The sequence below is a fragment of the Ranitomeya variabilis genome, chromosome 2 (genome assembly GCF_051348905.1).
Source record: "Ranitomeya variabilis isolate aRanVar5 chromosome 2, aRanVar5.hap1, whole genome shotgun sequence".
Lineage (NCBI taxonomy): Eukaryota > Metazoa > Chordata > Amphibia > Anura > Dendrobatidae > Ranitomeya > Ranitomeya variabilis.
The window spans coordinates 382193161-382212216 of NC_135233.1; the positions used below are offsets into that span (position 1 = coordinate 382193161).

Consider the following 19056-nt stretch of genomic DNA (forward strand, 5'->3'; position numbering starts at 1 on the left):
CTATCTCCTCCTGTACAGTGATCACCTTCCCCAGTCACAGGTTACTGTCTACACTATCTCCTCCTGTACAGTGATCACCTTCCCCAGTCACAGGTTACTGTCTACACGATCTCCTCCTGTACAGTGATCACCTCCCTCAGACACAGGTTACTGTCTATACTATCTCCTCCTGTACAGTGATTAACTCCCCCAGTCACAGGTTACTGTCTACACTATCTCCTCCTGTACAGTGATTACCTCCCCAAGTCATAGGTTACTGTCTACACTATCTCCTCCAGTACAGTGATTACCTCTCCCAGTCACAGATTACTGTATAAACTATCTCCTCCTGTACAGTGATTACCTCTCCCAGTCACAGATTACTGAATAAACTATCTACTCCTGTACAGTGATTACCTCCCCCAGTCACAGGTCAGTACTCCATCCTTCTCTCCATTTTTCTCCCCAGCCCAATGGCAATCTCTCCATTGAGGCACAGCCCATGCCAAGCATAGAGCCTGTACCAATGTGGAAGATGACCCAGTGGTTCAAAAACCTGAAATCCTTCCTTTCTACACCAATTTATGAGCAATTTATTTACCTCCCTAATATCCAGCTGCCTTTCTGACACTACATGTGGTACAGCTAATATTTCAGAGAATGCTATGTCCTTGCCTTAAGATTATGGATTTACCGGTAATGTATGAAATAATTTTTATGGATCTTCCAGCTACCCCAAACTTTGCTATTGATGCTGATATGCACCATAACGACTGAGTCCTCACCAGCGCCTCCTAATATTCTATCAACCTTATCCGCGATATTTCAACCTCAAGACCACGATCCTGGTCTTTGTGACATATTGCCATATCTTACATAGTTAGTACACAGAGTTCAATTGAGGGAAAGGAATGGATAAAGGGGACAGTATTTAGGTACATCCATAAATCCATTTAATACCGTTTTTGTGGACTATAACACGCAACAGATCATAAGATACACCCAAAATTTTGGGGAAGAAAATAGGAAAAAATGTTTTTAAATAAAATGGTTGTGCGTCTTATAGTTCGGTTTTACTGCAGCTTACCGGAGGGGCAACTGCGGTGGAGCAGAGTCACAGGAGGCAGGGTCGCTGCTGCAAGAGGCCATCGGTGGCAGGGGTGGGGAAATTCTGTAGGCCCTGTGCTGGGAGCAGGGGGTGTTCCGGCGATGCGAGGCTGCAGGCCCTGGGTTTTCATAAAATGTCGGCAGTGAGCGGAGTCCCCTTTGCATTGATTTCCTTGCAGTGGGCTTTGGGAAAATGGCCCCCGGAGGTGGAACATGCACATATTGAGATCTTGGGAAACATGAGCTTGATTCCCAAGATCTAAATCTGCACATGCGTCGCCTCCGGGGACCATTTTCTCGAAGCCCACTGCACGGAAATCAATGGAAATCTTATAAGTTGAATAATAGCAGACCCAGCACTGAACCTTGTGAGTCCCCATTTATTACCGGACACCAGTCTGATTAGCCATTACTCACCACAACTCTCCGGGTGCGGTTGCTCTTTGTGCCAATTTTTTATCTACTTTCAAACCTTACTTTCTAAGCCTATATACCTTTAAAAGGCTTGTTCAGAGGAAATGAATTAGCACCTTTCCATAGGATTGGTGATAACTTGTTAATCGCTGGAGGTCCGACTGCTGGGATCCGCAATGATTGACAGAAGGGAGAATTTTACCCCCGCTAGAATAGCGTGCCAGTGATACATACATATCACCACAACATTTATTCTCTATGGAGCTGCTAAACGTTGCTGAGCTTATTGGACCCCAGTATAGCGGTTTATCTGCCTGTATAGCTACATGAGGCTTCCTCATTTAGTGAGAACAGAACAGCCCCCATACTGACGCCCCCTTATCTGCCAAACTAGTAAACTTGTTGGGATGTGCCAGATCAGGTCAAGCCTCCCTGACACTCTTACCTCTACCCCGCTTTCTGTTATCCAGCTAGCTGCCTCGTTGTCCTGCACTTCCATGCTACCATCCTCCCCACATCTACACTAATCATGGATGGCATTGCCCTTCCTCACTATATATTCATTTACATTTCCTGGTAAATCACCGCATGCAGTGGAGAACGCTACGGCCTCTGAGTGTGACAACAGTGTGTTTTTTGGGCTATTAGGTGCCTTTTAGCTCTTCTAAATATCAGGTCTCGGAGTCTGGAAGGTTTTTTCCCCACAATCTGGTGCCAGTTGGACAGGACATTGGCCGCCCCTGAGGCATTTGCAGTGGAGTCAGTGAGAGGCGCCAGGTCTGGACACAGAATAGTACAGTAGAGACTCTGACGGTCACCTGGCCGAGCTTCTGAGAAAGCGGACCTCTTACAGCCAGCCGGGGCGGGAGATGTGGAGTTTTTGTTACTGTAGGCGGTGTGCGCCAGCATCGTGCACAGAAATAGTGGATAAAATGTCAAGTACAAGTTCAATCCCCAGCTTGGGAGGACAGATGTATACAAAGGACAGTAGAGTTTTCCTTCTGTCACAGTGTCCTCCATAAGGCAAACTATTAACACAGCGGCTGATAGTCACTGCAAAATGAGCGCTGCTGTGAAGGAGCTAAGCACTAACCCAGCGCTGTGGCCCCTTCATTCATAGGAGCACTGGTGTCCCAGGAGTTGGACTCCCACCGATAAGAAAAAGATGATGTATCCTAATGTTACACATTTATTCTTATTAGGCAAAACTCCAATAAAAACTGAATACATGATGTAAGAAATGTGGCACAGCATTCATTAAAGGGGTTGTCTGATCATCAGGAAGGGGTAAAATTCCTAAGTGTTTGTAAAAACAAGCAAATTTGCAATTTACTTGTTAATAAAAATCCTCCTCCTTCTCAAGAACAGAGGGATTTACATTTCAATGCTCTATGGTCCTTGCCTAGGTTACTGACCACTACAGAAGTCTATCAGAGGTGGCCGGTCTTCTAATCAAGGAGCATAGTGCTTACATGATTGTTCCACTAGATCTTATAAATCTGCTCTGAAACTGCACAGATTTCTAGATCCAACCACCTTCAGCACCTCTGTGCTTCTCCGATGTTACGGAGGCAAAGCCGCTGGTCTGAACTGTCAATCAATCTGGAGCACATCGCTCCCCAGCAATCAGTACGTTTGGACTAAGGGAAGTGGTGAACTTTTGAAGACAAGATGAGAAAACCCTTTTAAGAGATGAATTGTGTACATCTCCCCTACTTCCCTCTCACCTCAAATGACTCTTCATCCAGAATCCGGGTTCCAAACACAGTGATCCCTTTGGTGTCCACAACGGGCTTGTTCCCTCGGGGCAGTGGCTTAGTAATCTTCTTCTTACAGTCCAGTATTAAGGTTACGGATTTCTTCTGTACACTGAGAGCTATCCGATGCCATCTGGATCAGGAGAAGAGAATCGTGAACAAGAGGAGAAGAAACGGAAGGAAGACAGATGTAGAGAGAAGCGAAGCTGAAGACATGGAGAAGACGTCAATTGGAGCAATGGTACCAAAGATATATTTACTGACTTTCCATCGGCCAGATTGACCCCGCTAAAGATTGGGTAGTCTTCAGGGGCTGGTTTTCCACTCTGATCTTCATAGAGAAAGACAGGAGAGCGTCCTAACTCCACCCCGAGCTGCTGAACTCCTTGCTCATTGTAGATGGACAGGAGGAATGCCTGCAAGCCACTCTTAGCTCGTACCAGCGCCATGACTGAAAAGTCCTCTGGGAATTTACCTGTAGAGTGACAAAGTGTTAGCATTGCAGTCAACACCTTTACTCCCCACTCACGTGTGTGTGGACCGTGTGACTGTACCTACCTGGGAAGAGCTGCCGCGTGGGGGCGCTGATCTGAGCTTGCTTGGATATCTTGTAGGCCACATCTCCACCAGTGCTTGAACGTCGGGCTGGGCAGAAGCCAGGGATCCGCTTTACACCCTCAGGTTGTGTCTGAAATTGGAGGCCCTTTAGTACATCCACGGGGTCAGCTATGAGAAGAGGTTAAAGGGGAGGTTAAGATATAGGGGCAGCATTGGGGCAAGGATTTTACTAACAATATGGACATTTTATCTACAATTATGAGTTAGAATGAATATAAGGGATTGGGAAATAATGATAACTATATGCAGTAATGGGCCAGGTAATGTCTATAGATTATGACACAGCATTACGCCCCTTCACACGTGTGTGTTTTCAGCACATGTGGCTTGCGTTTTCAGACATACTAGAGACATGTACAAATGAACACCCATTATGATTTATGGGGCTTAGCACATGTCTGTGTTTTTACACGAACCATGTGTCCATGTGACCCACATGTAGACATGTGTGTTTTTTTCCGGCAGCACGGATAACAATATGTACAGCACATTATATAAGTGTGACATCTCTGTGCACCACCCATGTGACACGTACCGGAATAGAATGCAGATAGATAGATAGACAGACAGACAGCTATGAGGTAGATAGATAAATAGATATCCGTGAGATATATACAGTGGGGCAAAAAAGTATTTAGTCAGTCAGCAATAGTGCAAGTTCCACCACTTAAAAAGATGAGAGGCGTCTGTAATTTACATCAAAGGTAGACCTCAACTATGGGAGACAAACTGAGAAAAAAAAATCCAGAAAATCACATTGTCTGTTTTTTTAACATTTTATTTGCATATTATGGTGGAAAATAAGTATTTGGTCAGAAACAAAATTTCCTCTCAATACTTTGTAATATATCCTTTGTTGGCAATGACAGAGGTCAAACGTTTTCTGTAAGTCTTCACAAGGTTGCCACACACTGTTGTTGGTATGTTGGCCCATTCCTCCATGCAGATCTCCTCTAGAGCAGTGATGTTTTTGGCTTTTCGCTTGACAACACGGACTTTCAACTCCCTCCAAAGGTTTTCTATAGGGTTGAGATCTGGAGACTGGCTAGGCCACTCCAGGACCTTGAAATGCTTCTTACGAAGCCACTCCTTCGTTGCCCTGGCGGTGTGCTTTGGATCATTGTCATGTTGAAAGACCCAGCCACGTTTCATCTTCAAAGCCCTTGCTGATGGAAGGAGGTTTGCACTCAAAATCTCCCGATACATGGCCCCATTCATTCTTTCATGTACCCGGATCAGTCGTCCTGGCCCCTTTGCAGAGAAACAGCCCCAAAGCATGATGTTTCCACCACTATGCTTTACAGTAGGTATGGTGTTTGATGGATGCAACTCAGTATTCTTTTTTCTCCAAACACGACAAGTTGTTTTTCTACCAAACAGTTCCAGTTTGGTTTCATCAGACCATAGGACATGCTCCCCAAACTCCTCTGGATCATCCAAATGCTCTCTAGCAAACTTCAGACGGGCCCGGACATGTACTGGCTTAAGCAGTGGGACACGTCTGGCACTGCAGGATCTGAGTCCATGGTGGCGTAGTGTGTTACTTATGGTAGGCCTTGTTACATTGGTCCCAGCTCTCTGCAGTTCATTCACTAGGTCCCCCCGCGTGGTTCTGGGATTTTTTCTCACCGTTCTTGTGATCATTCTGACCCCACGGGGTGGGATTTTGCGTGGAGCCCCAGATCGAGGGAGATTATCAGTGGTCTTGAATGTCTTCCATTTTCTAATTATTGCTCCCACTGTTGATTTCTTCACTCCAAGCTGGTTGGCTATTGCAGATTCAGTCTTCCCAGCCTGGTGCAGGGCTACAATTTTGTTTCTGGTGTCCTTTGACAGCTCTTTGGTCTTCACCATAGTGGAGTTTGGAGTCAGACTGTTTGAGGGTGTGCACAGGTGTCTTTTTATACTGATAACAAGTTTAAACAGGTGCCATTACTACAGGTAATGAGTGGAGGAAAGAGGAGCCTCTTAAAGAAGAAGTTACAGGTCTGTGAGAGCCAGAAATCTTGATTGTTTGTTTCTGACCAAATACTTATTTTCCACCATAATATGCAAATAAAATGTTAAAAAAACAGACAATGTGATTTTCTGGATTTTTTTTTCTTAGTTTGTCTCCCATAGTAGAGGTCTACCTATGATGTAAATTACAGACGCCTCTCATCTTTTTAAGTGGTGGAACTTGCACTATTGCTGACTGACTAAATACTTTTTTGCCCCACTGTAATTAGTGCCTTGTGCGTGCTGGTTACTATACATGGATTTACCTAATAAATTAATTAAAAAATGACTTGGGGTCCTCCTCAGTTTTAATAACCAGCAAAGGTAAAGCAGACAGCTGGGGGCTTATATTACCAGGCTAGGAAGGTCCATGTTTATTGGGCACTTCCCAGTCTCAAAATACCAGTCCTCAGCCATCCCAGATTTTGCGCTTCAGATTAGATGCGCCAATTCTGGTGCTTTGCCCGGCTCTTCCTGATTGCACTGGTGAGGTAGCAATTAGGGTAACGGTAGTTGGGGTTGAAGTCAACAGTAAAATGTCTAAAAACACAGCTGCCATCAACTCCTGGGGTTTGTAGTGAAGAGGTGTCTATCAGACACCCCCATTACTAACTAAATCATAAAATAACCATGGACCTTCCCAGCCTGATAATATCAGCTCACAGCTGTCTGCTTTACCTTTGCTGGTTATCAAAAATGAGGGGGAACCCACGTCATTTTTTTAAATGTATTAGGTTAAACCATGTACAGTAAACTACACACAGTGCACTGAATATATATCTCACGGATATCTATCTATCTCTGTCTTTGCACATCTCAAACATCTAAAAATCTGTAATTTCTATTCTGCATTCTATTCCGGTACATACAAGCAGCACACGGATGATGCACACGTACGTGCAAAACTGAAAACTCCGGTACTATTTTTTTTTCCAGTGCCGGTAAAATCATGACGTGTGAAGGAGGCCTTAGAGTTGGTGCAAATCGATCCATTGGCCAAAACACTGGTCTGTGGCTACTGGCCAGAAGCTGGAGAACCGCCTGATAGCATTTTGTGGCTCTTCTTTTGATGCACTGGCCACGACATCACAAGTAAGTCAGGCTACGGTCACACGTTCAGTATTTGGTCAGTATTTTACATAAGTAATTGTAAGGCAAAACCAGGAGACGAATAGCCAGACAAAACGTATAATAGAAACACGTCACCACTTCTGCATTATCACCTACTCCTGGTTTTGGCTTACAAATACTGATGTAAAATACTGACCAAATACTGAACGTGTGACCGTAGCCTAACAATGTGACTGCACCAGGCAGCTGATCATATGAAGAGCCGTAAGATGCAAGGTAAAGGCAGATCTCAGGGCTCCCACCTAGCAGCCATATTATCAAAATGGCCGATGGACTGGGATGTGTGAATCGATTCGCACCAACTCTACACAGCAACCATTAGGCATAATTCACATGTGATGGGAAACATCTGTGATGATTCTTTTGCAGATTTTGCATCTAGATATTTCTAGTATATAGCGCTAAAACTTTACATTTAAACAAATAGTTATAAATTATTACCACTAATACTGCAAACCTGCTTCACGCTGCCATTCTGCAGAGCGTTGCACCTACATACACACAGCTTCATAGCAAGGAACATAGGAGAAGAGCTGCACAGATCTGGTGAAAAGCACCAAGAGGAATAACTGCAGGACACGTAATTCATGCACCTCCATTATGTGCTAAAATAGAGACACACTACCAGGGAGCCAAGAGAGGCACAGTAATCACGCCTCAATATCTACGCTGCCTCAAGCAGAAATTCAGAGGTTCGCAGTCTCGCAGGTGTCTGGAAGCCGTGCGGCTGAGAGAATGGAAATTGGCGAATGTAAATATTTCACGGTGAAAATGCCAACAGCGTCTGTTACATCCATTCAGCCCTCAATGCAGCCTCCCCTATTTTCAGTAAATTCATCCTCCACATACACAGGAAAGCCCAGCACACCCCGATTATATATACTGTATATAATACCTCCGCAGCACAAAACTAAATAAAGAACGTATACGTGCCTTACAGACATATTACAAAACCATAATAAATCATTCAGACTTTAATGATTAATGTCTACAGTCAGTCATTCTGTATGAAGAAATTAGCTGCATTCACTGTGTAAAATAATGATTATTAGGCCGCTGTCCCACTTGCAAATGCAATGTGAGAAACTCATGAGATTTGCAAGTGGGACACCGGCCTTAGAGAAATAATATCCTGAGCAAGTTCCTCAAGCTTCAAAAACACTCATGTACTAATCAATTTTTTTTTCTTTTTTACAAACGGGAAAAAGTGTCTTATTTTTAAAGACTGTTCAAGAATTTCAGGACTGCTAGCAACTCTGCTCCCCAACCAGCGTAATTCCTGCACTATTGGTGAAGTAACATTGTTATGTAATGAGGAGAGGAGACTGATCTGTCCTCTGTATCCTGTACACTCAGAGGAGACTGAACTGTCACCTGTATACTGTACACTCAGAGGAGACTGAACTGTCACCTGTATACTGTACACTCAGAGGAGACTGATCTGTCACTTGTCTACTGTACACTCAGAGGAGACTGATCTGTCACCTGTATACTGTATACTCAGAGGAGACTGATCTGTCACCTGTATACTGTATACTCAGAGGAGACTGATCTGTCACTTGTCTACTGTACACTCAGAGGAGACTGAACTGTCACCTGTGTACTGTACATTCAGAGAAGACTGATCTGTCACCTGTATACTGTACACTCAGAGGAGACTGATCTGTCCTCTGTATCCTGTACACTCAGAGGAGACTGATCTGTCACCTGTATCCTGTACACTCAGAGGAGACTGAACTGTCACCTGTATACTGTACACTCAGAGGAGACTGATCTGTCACCTGTATCCTGTACACTCAGAGGAGACTGATCTGTCACCTGTATCCTGTACACTCAGAGGAGACTGAACTGTCACCTGTATACTGTACACTCAGAGGAGACTGATCTGTCACCTGTATCCTGTACACTCAGAGGAGACTGATCTGTCACCTGTATACTGTACACTCAGAGGAGACTGATCTGTCACTTGTCTACTGTACACTCAGAGGAGACTGATCTGTCACCTGTGTACTGTACACTCAGAGGAGACTGATCTGTCACTTGTCTACTGTACACTCAGAGGAGACTGAACTGTCACCTGTGTACTGTACACTCAGAGGAGACGGATCTGTTACCTGTGTACTGTACACTCAGAGGAGACTGATCTGTCCCCTGTATACTGTACATTCAGAGAAGACTGATCTGTCACCTGTGTACTGTACACTCAGAGGAGACTGAACTGTCACCTGTATACAGTACACTCAGAGGAGACTGATCAGTCACCTGTATACTGTACACTCACAGGAGACTGATCTGTCACCTGTATACTGTACACTCACAGGAGATTGATCTGTCACCTGTATACAGTACACTCAGAGGAGACTGATCTGTCACCTGTATACAGTACACTCAGAGGAGACTGATCAGTCACCTGTATACTGTACACTCACAGGAGACTGATCTGTCACCTGTATACTGTACACTCACAGGAGACTTATCTGTCACCTGTATACTGTACACTCAGAGGAGACTGATCTGTCACCTGTATACAGTACACTCAGAGGAGACTGATCAGTCACCTGTATACTGTACACTCAGAGGAGACTGATCTGTCACCTGTATCCTGTACACTCAGAGGAGACTGATCTGTCACCTGTATACTGTATACTCAGAGGAGACTGATCTGTCACCTGTATACAGTACACTCAGAGGAGACTGATCTGTCACCTGTATACAGTACACTCAGAGGAGACTGATCAGTCACCTGTATACTGTACACTCAGAGAAGACTGATCTGTCACCTGTGTACTGTACACTCAGAGGAGACTGAACTGTCACCTGTGTACTGTATACTCAGAGGAGACTGATCAGTCACCTGTATACTGTACACTCACAGGAGACTGATCTGTCACCTGTATACTGTACACTCACAGGAGATTGATCTGTCACCTGTATACAGTACACTCAGAGGAGACTGATCTGTCACCTGTATACAGTACACTCAGAGGAGACTGATCAGTCACCTGTATACTGTACACTCACAGGAGACTGATCTGTCACCTGTATACTGTACACTCACAGGAGACTTATCTGTCACCTGTATACTGTACACTCAGAGGAGACTGATCTGTCACCTGTATACAGTACACTCAGAGGAGACTGATCAGTCACCTGTATACTGTACACTCAGAGGAGACTGATCTGTCACCTGTATCCTGTACACTCAGAGGAGACTGATCTGTCACCTGTATACTGTATACTCAGAGGAGACTGATCTGTCACCTGTATACAGTACACTCAGAGGAGACTGATCTGTCACCTGTATACAGTACACTCAGAGGAGACTGATCAGTCACCTGTATACTGTACACTCAGAGGAGACTGATCAGTCACCTGTATACAGTACACTCAGAGGAGACTGATCAGTCACCTGTATACTGTACACTCACAGGAGACTGATCTGTCACCTGTATACTGTACACTCAGAGGAGACTGATCTGTCACCTGTATACAGTACACTCAGAGGAGACTGATCAGTCACCTGTATACTGTACACTCACAGGAGACTGATCTGTCACCTGTATACTGTACACTCACAGGAGACTTATCTGTCACCTGTATACTGTACACTCAGAGGAGACTGATCTGTCACCTGTATACAGTACACTCAGAGGAGACTGATCAGTCACCTGTATACTGTACACTCAGAGGAGACTGATCTGTCACCTGTATCCTGTACACTCAGAGGAGACTGATCTGTCACCTGTATACTGTATACTCAGAGGAGACTGATCTGTCACCTGTATACAGTACACTCAGAGGAGACTGATCTGTCACCTGTATACAGTACACTCAGAGGAGACTGATCAGTCACCTGTATACTGTACACTCAGAGAAGACTGATCTGTCACCTGTGTACTGTACACTCAGAGGAGACTGAACTGTCACCTGTGTACTGTATACTCAGAGGAGACTGATCAGTCACCTGTATACTGTACACTCACAGGAGACTGATCTGTCACCTGTATACTGTACACTCACAGGAGATTGATCTGTCACCTGTATACAGTACACTCAGAGGAGACTGATCTGTCACCTGTATACAGTACACTCAGAGGAGACTGATCAGTCACCTGTATACTGTACACTCACAGGAGACTGATCTGTCACCTGTATACTGTACACTCACAGGAGACTTATCTGTCACCTGTATACTGTACACTCAGAGGAGACTGATCTGTCACCTGTATACAGTACACTCAGAGGAGACTGATCAGTCACCTGTATACTGTACACTCAGAGGAGACTGATCTGTCACCTGTATCCTGTACACTCAGAGGAGACTGATCTGTCACCTGTATACTGTATACTCAGAGGAGACTGATCTGTCACCTGTATACAGTACACTCAGAGGAGACTGATCTGTCACCTGTATACAGTACACTCAGAGGAGACTGATCAGTCACCTGTATACTGTACACTCAGAGGAGACTGATCAGTCACCTGTATACAGTACACTCAGAGGAGACTGATCAGTCACCTGTATACTGTACACTCAGAGGAGACTGATCTGTCACCTGTATACAGTACACTCAGAGGAGACTGATCTGTCACCTGTATCCTGTACACTCAGAGGAGACTGATCTGTCACCTGTATCCTGTACACTCAGAGGAGACTGATCTGTCACTTGTCTACTGTACACTCAGAGGAGACTGAACTGTCACCTGTGTACTGTACACTCAGAGGAGACTGAACTGTCCTCTGTATACTGTACAGTACACTCAGAGGAGACTGATCTGTCCCCTGTATACTGTACATTCAGAGAAGACTGATCTGTCACCTGTGTACTGTACACTCAGAGGAGACTGAACTGTCACCTGTATACAGTACACTCAGAGGAGACTGATCAGTCACCTGTATACTGTACACTCACAGGAGACTGATCTGTCACCTGTATACTGTACACTCACAGGAGATTGATCTGTCACCTGTATACAGTACACTCAGAGGAGACTGATCTGTCACCTGTATACTGTACACTCACAGGAGACTGATCTGTCACCTGTATACTGTACACTCACAGGAGACTGATCTGTCACCTGTATACTGTACACTCAGAGGAGACTGATCTGTCACCTGTATACAGTACACTCAGAGGAGACTGATCAGTCACCTGTATACTGTACACTCACAGGAGACTGATCTGTCACCTGTATCCTGTACACTCAGAGGAGACTGATCTGTCACCTGTATCCTGTACACTCAGAGGAGACTGATCTGTCACCTGTATACTGTACACTCACAGGAGACTGATCTGTCACCTGTATCCTGTACACTCAGAGGAGACTGATCTGTCACCTGTGTACTGTACACTCAGAGGAGACTGAACTGTCACCTGTATACTGTACATTCAGAGAAGACTGATCTGTCACCTGTGTACTGTACACTCAGAGGAGACCGATTTGTCCTCTGTATACTGTATACTCAGAAGAGACTGATCTGTTACCTGTATACTGTACACTCAGAGGATACTGATCTGCCACCTGTATCCTGTACACTCAGAGGAGACTGATCTGCCACCTTTGTACTGAAAAATATTTAGAATTGAGAGTCCTCAGTGGTTGATACCTTTAAAAGGTATCAACCACTGAGGACTCTCAATTCTAAATATTTTTCTATCTACTGGCTAACACGGTACCAAGATATATTTCTTACCTTTGTACTGTACACTCAGAGGAGACAGACATGTCATCTGTGTACTGTACAATCTGAGGAGACTGATCTGTCACCTGTGTACTGTACAATCTGAGGAGACTGATCTGTCACCTGTATAATGTACAATCAGAGGAGACTGATCTGTCACTTGTACACTGTACAGTCAGAGAAGACTGATCTGTCACCAGTATTCAGTATACTCAGAGGAGACTGATCTGTCACCAGTATACTGTATATACTCAGAGGAGACTGATCTGTCACCTGTATACTGTACAGTCAGAGAAGACTGATCTGTCACCAGTATTCAGTATACTCAGAGGAGACTGATCTGTCACCAGTATACTGTATATACTCAGAGGAGACTGATCTGTCACCTGTATACTCTACACTCAGAGGAGACTGATCTGTCACCTGTATACTGTATACTCAGAGGAGACTGATCTGTCACCTGTGTACTGTATACTCAGAGGAGACTGATCTGTCACCTGTGTACTGTATACTCAGAGGAGACTGATCTGTCACCTGTATACCATATACTCAGAGGAGACTGATCTGTCACCTGTATACTGTATATTTAGAGGAGACTGATCTGTTACCTTTGTATTGTACACTCAATGAAGACTGATCTGTCACCTGTGTACTGTACACTCAGAGAAGACAGATCTGTCACCAGTATACTGTATATACTCAGAGGAGACTGATCTGTCACCTGTATACTGTGCACTCAGAGGAGACTGATCTGTCACCTGTATACTGTATACTCAGAGGAGATTGATCTGTCACCTGTATACTGTATACTCAGAGGAGACTGACCTGTCACCTGTCTACTGTACAATCAGAGGAGACTGATCTGTCCTCTGTATACTCAGCGGAGACTGATCTGTCACCAGTATACTGTATACACTCAGACAAGACCAATTTGTCACCTGTAAACTGTACACCCAGAGGAGACTGATCTGTCACCTGTATACTGTATACTCAGAGGAGACTGATCTGTCACCTGTCTAATGTACAATCAGAGGAGACTGATCTGTCACCTGTATACTGTACACTCAGAGAAGACTGATCTGTCACCAGTATTCAGTACACTCAGAGGAGACTGATCTGTCACCCACTCACCTGTATACTGTACACTCAGAGGAGAATGATCTGTCACCTGTGTATTGTACAATCAGAGGAGACTGATCTGTCCTCTGTATACTGTATACACTCAGACAAGACCAATTTGTCACCTGTAAACTGTACACCCAGAGGAAACTCATCTGTCACCTGTATACAGTACACCAATCACATTGTTGTAGTGTGAATAATGTCTTGCGTTTTATGTAAATATCGTGTAATGTGAATTGTAATGTCTTGTGATAGTGTGTAGTAATGTAAGATAAGTCATTTAATGTAATGCACAGTGTAAGGTATAGTGTTATACAATAACGTTTTGTAAGAAAGTTCTGTTCATCAACAGACAGAAGGGTCGCAAGCAGTTGATGTTTGGGAGTAGCCCACTGTGGGAAAGGATAGTGTTAGGGAGGGTGACTGCTTCCTGCTAGGAAGAAAGATAGGGTCTGGAGTGCATAGTGAGGGGACCTAGAGGTCCGAGGTGAGCAGTGCCATATTCAAGGGTGATTCTAAATGAGAGGAGAATAAAGAGAATGGATAGCAAGATCCTGAGGATAAGTGATGGAGAGCCAGAGTGGCCCGGAAGGAGGAGACACGGGTCCTTGGTGAGGATGCCTAGCTACCAGACCACAGGCAAACGAGGTGGGAATAGAAGGAACAGAACATCCCTCAGGTCTGCTAAAAATGATACAGTAAAAATATTCAATGTCTTATTGTACACTCAATGTAGGAGAACAGACACTTTTGAGTAAAGGTTTAAATTTATGCCCCCAACACGCAAATGATGTTCATCTTTTCGTGAATCTAAATGCCTTCGTGTGCAAGGTAACATTAAGTAGACACTTCTCTATGTAAAAAATAATCTCCCTGAAAACAATTTTGTTTGGGGATATGATAGTTATACCCATCAGAATGTTAACTCTGGGTCACATTTTTATCCTATACATCATAGAGGAAATTACCATTTTTCTACCTAGTGGCAGAAGAATTAAGAACAATGGCAAAAATTTCTAATGTTAAAGACATCTTAAAGAAAATAGAAATGGACGCCTTGAAACCATTACAAAAGAAATTGTACTTAGACAAGCTGATAATGGCAGGGGGTAGAATTACAGAATACTCGGGACTGCATTAAATAAGCTATACTCTCAGATAAGAAATATTATATGGAAAGCCCTCTGAATCCATCAACCATCAACTCAATATGAACATGATTATCACAAGCTCATTATTTATACATATCAAGCACAAAAACTAAAAAAGGAAAAGCAGTTTCTGAATAATACTTCCCCTAATAGAGCCATATTTTATCATCTATATATATAAGAGACATCGTGATTACTCGCTAATCCCGCCCCCTGGACAGTAGCGCTGCCCCCCACACATCACCACACATAATCCCGCCCCACCACATCACCACACACAATCCCGCCCCCCACCATATCACCACACACAATCCCGCCCCCCACACATCACCACACATAATCCCGCCCCACCACATCACCACACACAATCCCGCCCCCCCACCACATTACCACACATAACCCCGCCCTCCACCATATTACCACACATAATCCCGCCCCCCCACCACATCACCACACACAATCCCGCCCCCCCCACCACATTACCACACATAACCCCGCCCTCCACCACATTACCACACATAATCCCGCCCCCACATTACCACACATAACCCCGCCCTCCACCACATTACCACACATAATCCTGCCCCCCCACCACATTACCACACATAATCCTGCCCCCCACCACATTACCACACATAATCCCGCCCCCCACCACATTACCACACATAATCTCGCCCCCCACCACATTACCACACATAATCCCGCCCCCCACCACATTACCACACATAATCCCGCCCCCCACCACATTACCACACATAATCCAGCCCCCCCACCACATTACCACACAAAATCCCGCCCCCCACCACATTACCACACACAATCCCGCCCCCACCACATTACCACACATAATCCCGCCCCCCACCACATTACCACACAATCCCGCCCCCCACCACATTACCACACATAATCCAGCCCCCCACCACATTACCACACATAATCCCGCCCCCCACCACATTACCACACATAATCTCGCCCCCCACCACATTACCACACATAATCCCGCCCCACCACATTACCACACATAATCCCGCCCCCCCACCACATTACCACACATAATCCCGCCCCCACCACATTACCACACATAATCCCGCCCCCCACCACATTACCACACATAATCCCGCCCCCCCACCACATTACCACACATAATCTCGCCCCCCACCACATTACCACACATAATCCCGCCCTCCACCACATTACCACACATAACCCCGCCCTCCACCACATTACCACACATAATCCCGCCCCCCCACCACATTACCACACATAATCCCGCCCCCCACCACATTACCACACATAATCCCGCCCCCCACCACATTACCACACATAATCCCGCCCCCCACCACATTACCACACATAATCTCGCCCCCCACCACATTACCACACATAATCCCGCCCCCCCACCACATTACCACACATAATCCCGCCCCCCACCACATTACCACACATAATCCCGCCCCCCACCACATTACCACACATAATCCCGCCCCCCACCACATTACCACACATAATCTCGCCCCCCCACCACATTACCACACATAATCCCGCCCCACCACATTACCACACATAATCCCCCCCATTACATTACCACACATAATCCCGCCCCCCACCACATTACCACACATAATCCCGCCCCACCACATTACCACACATAATCCCGCCCCCCCATTACATTACCACACATAATTCCGCCCCACACCACATTACCACACATAATCCCGCCCCCCACATTACCACACATAATCCCGCCCCCCACATGACCACACATAATCCCGCCCCCCACCACATTACCACACATAATCCAGCCCCCCCACCACATTACCACACAAAATCCCGCCCCCCACCACATTACCATACACAATCCCGCCCCCACCACATTACCACACATAATCCCGCCCCCCACCACATTACCACACATAATCCCGCCCCCCACCACATTACCACACATAATCCCGCCCCCCACCACATTACCACACATAATCCCGCCCCCCACCACATTACCACACATAATCCCGCCCCCCACCACATTACCACACATAATCTCGCCCCCCACCACATTACCACACATAATCCCGCCCCACCACATTACCACACATAATCCCGCCCCCCACCACATTACCACACATAATCCCGCCCCCCACCACATTACCACACATAATCCCGCCCCCCCACCACATTACCACACATAATCTCGCCCCCCACCACATTACCACACATAATCCCGCCCTCCACCACATTACCACACATAACCCCGCCCTCCACCACATTACCACACATAATCCCGCCCCCCCACCACATTACCACACATAATCCCGCCCCCCACCACATTACCACACATAATCCCGCCCCACCACATTACCACACATAATCCCGCCCCCCACCACATTACCACACATAATCCCGCCCCCCACCACATTACCACACATAATCCCGCCCCCCCACCACATTACCACACATAATCTCGCCCCCCACCACATTACCACACATAATCCCGCCCTCCACCACATTACCACACATAACCCCGCCCTCCACCACATTACCACACATAATCCCGCCCCCCCACCACATTACCACACATAATCCCGCCCCCCACCACATTACCACACATAATCCCGCCCCCCACCACATTACCACACATAATCCCGCCCCCCCACCACATTACCACACATAATCCCGCCCCCCACCACATTACCACACAAAATCCCGCCCCCCACCACATTACCACACATAATCCCGCCCCCCACCACATTACCACACATAATCCCGCCCCCCCACCACATTACCACACATAATCCCGCCCCCCACCACATTACCACACAAAATCCCGCCCCCCACCACATTACCACACATAATCCCGCCCCCCACCACATTACCACACATAATCCCGCCCCCCACCACAATACCACACATAATCTCGCCAACCACCACATTACCACACATAATCCCGCCCCACCACATTACCACACATAATCCCCCCCATTACATTACCACACATAATCCCGCCCCCCACCACATTACCACACATAATCCCGCCCCACCACATTACCACACATAATCCCGCCCCCCCATTACATTACCACACATAATTCCGCCCCACACCACATTACCACACATAATCCCGCCCCCCACATTACCACACATAATCCCGCCCCCCACATGACCACACATAATCCCGCCCCCCACCACATTACCACACATAATCCAGCCCCCCCACCACATTACCACACAAAATCCCGCCCCCCACCACATTACCATACACAATCCCGCCCCCACCACATTACCACACATAATCCCGCCCCCCACCACATTACCACACATAATCCCGCCCCCCACCACATTACCACACATAATCCCGCCCCCCACCACATTACCACACATAATCCCGCCCCCCACCACATTACCACACATAATCTCGTCCCCCACCACATTACCACACATAATCCCGCCCCACCACATTACCACACATAATCCCGCCCCCCCACCACATTACCACACATAATCCCGCCCCCCCACCACATTACCACACATAATCCCGCCCCCACCACATTACCACACATAATCCCGCTCCCCACCACATTACCACACATAATCCCGCCCCCCCACCACATTACCACACATAATCTCGCCCCCCACCACATTACCACACATAATCCCGCCCTCCACCACATTACCACACATAACCCCGCCCTCCACCACATTACCACACATAATCCCGCCCCCCCACCACATTACCACACATAATCCCGCCCCCCACCACATTACCACACATAATCCCGCTCCCCACCACATTACCACACATAATCCCGCCCCCCACCACATTACCACACATAATCCCGCCCCCCACCACATTACCACACATAATCTCGCCCCCCACCACATTACCACACATAATCCCGCCCCCCCACCACAATACCACATAATCCCGCCCCCCACCACATTACCACACATAATCCCGCCCCCCACCACATTACCACACATAATCCCGCCCCCACCACATTACCACACATAATCTCGCCCCCCACCACATTACCACACATAATTCCGCCCTCCACATTACCACACATAACCCCGCCCTCCACCACATTACCACACACAATCC

General features: G+C 46.4%; 1 protein-coding gene across 3 annotated transcripts in view; it reads right to left on the bottom strand.

Annotated features, from left to right (window-relative positions):
• The window catches only part of COL11A2 (collagen type XI alpha 2 chain), a 163123-nt gene that overhangs the window by 94871 nt on the left and 49196 nt on the right, over positions 1 to 19056 (bottom strand). For all 3 annotated transcript variants that reach the window (XM_077286193.1, XM_077286192.1, XM_077286191.1), the window contains exons 2-4: positions 3816 to 3983; positions 3522 to 3732; positions 3228 to 3390 (exon numbers count right to left, since the gene is read on the bottom strand). In XM_077286193.1, the coding sequence (XP_077142308.1) occupies positions 3228 to 3390; positions 3522 to 3732; positions 3816 to 3983 (542 nt within the window). The remainder of the gene's footprint in view (positions 1 to 3227; positions 3391 to 3521; positions 3733 to 3815; positions 3984 to 19056) is intronic.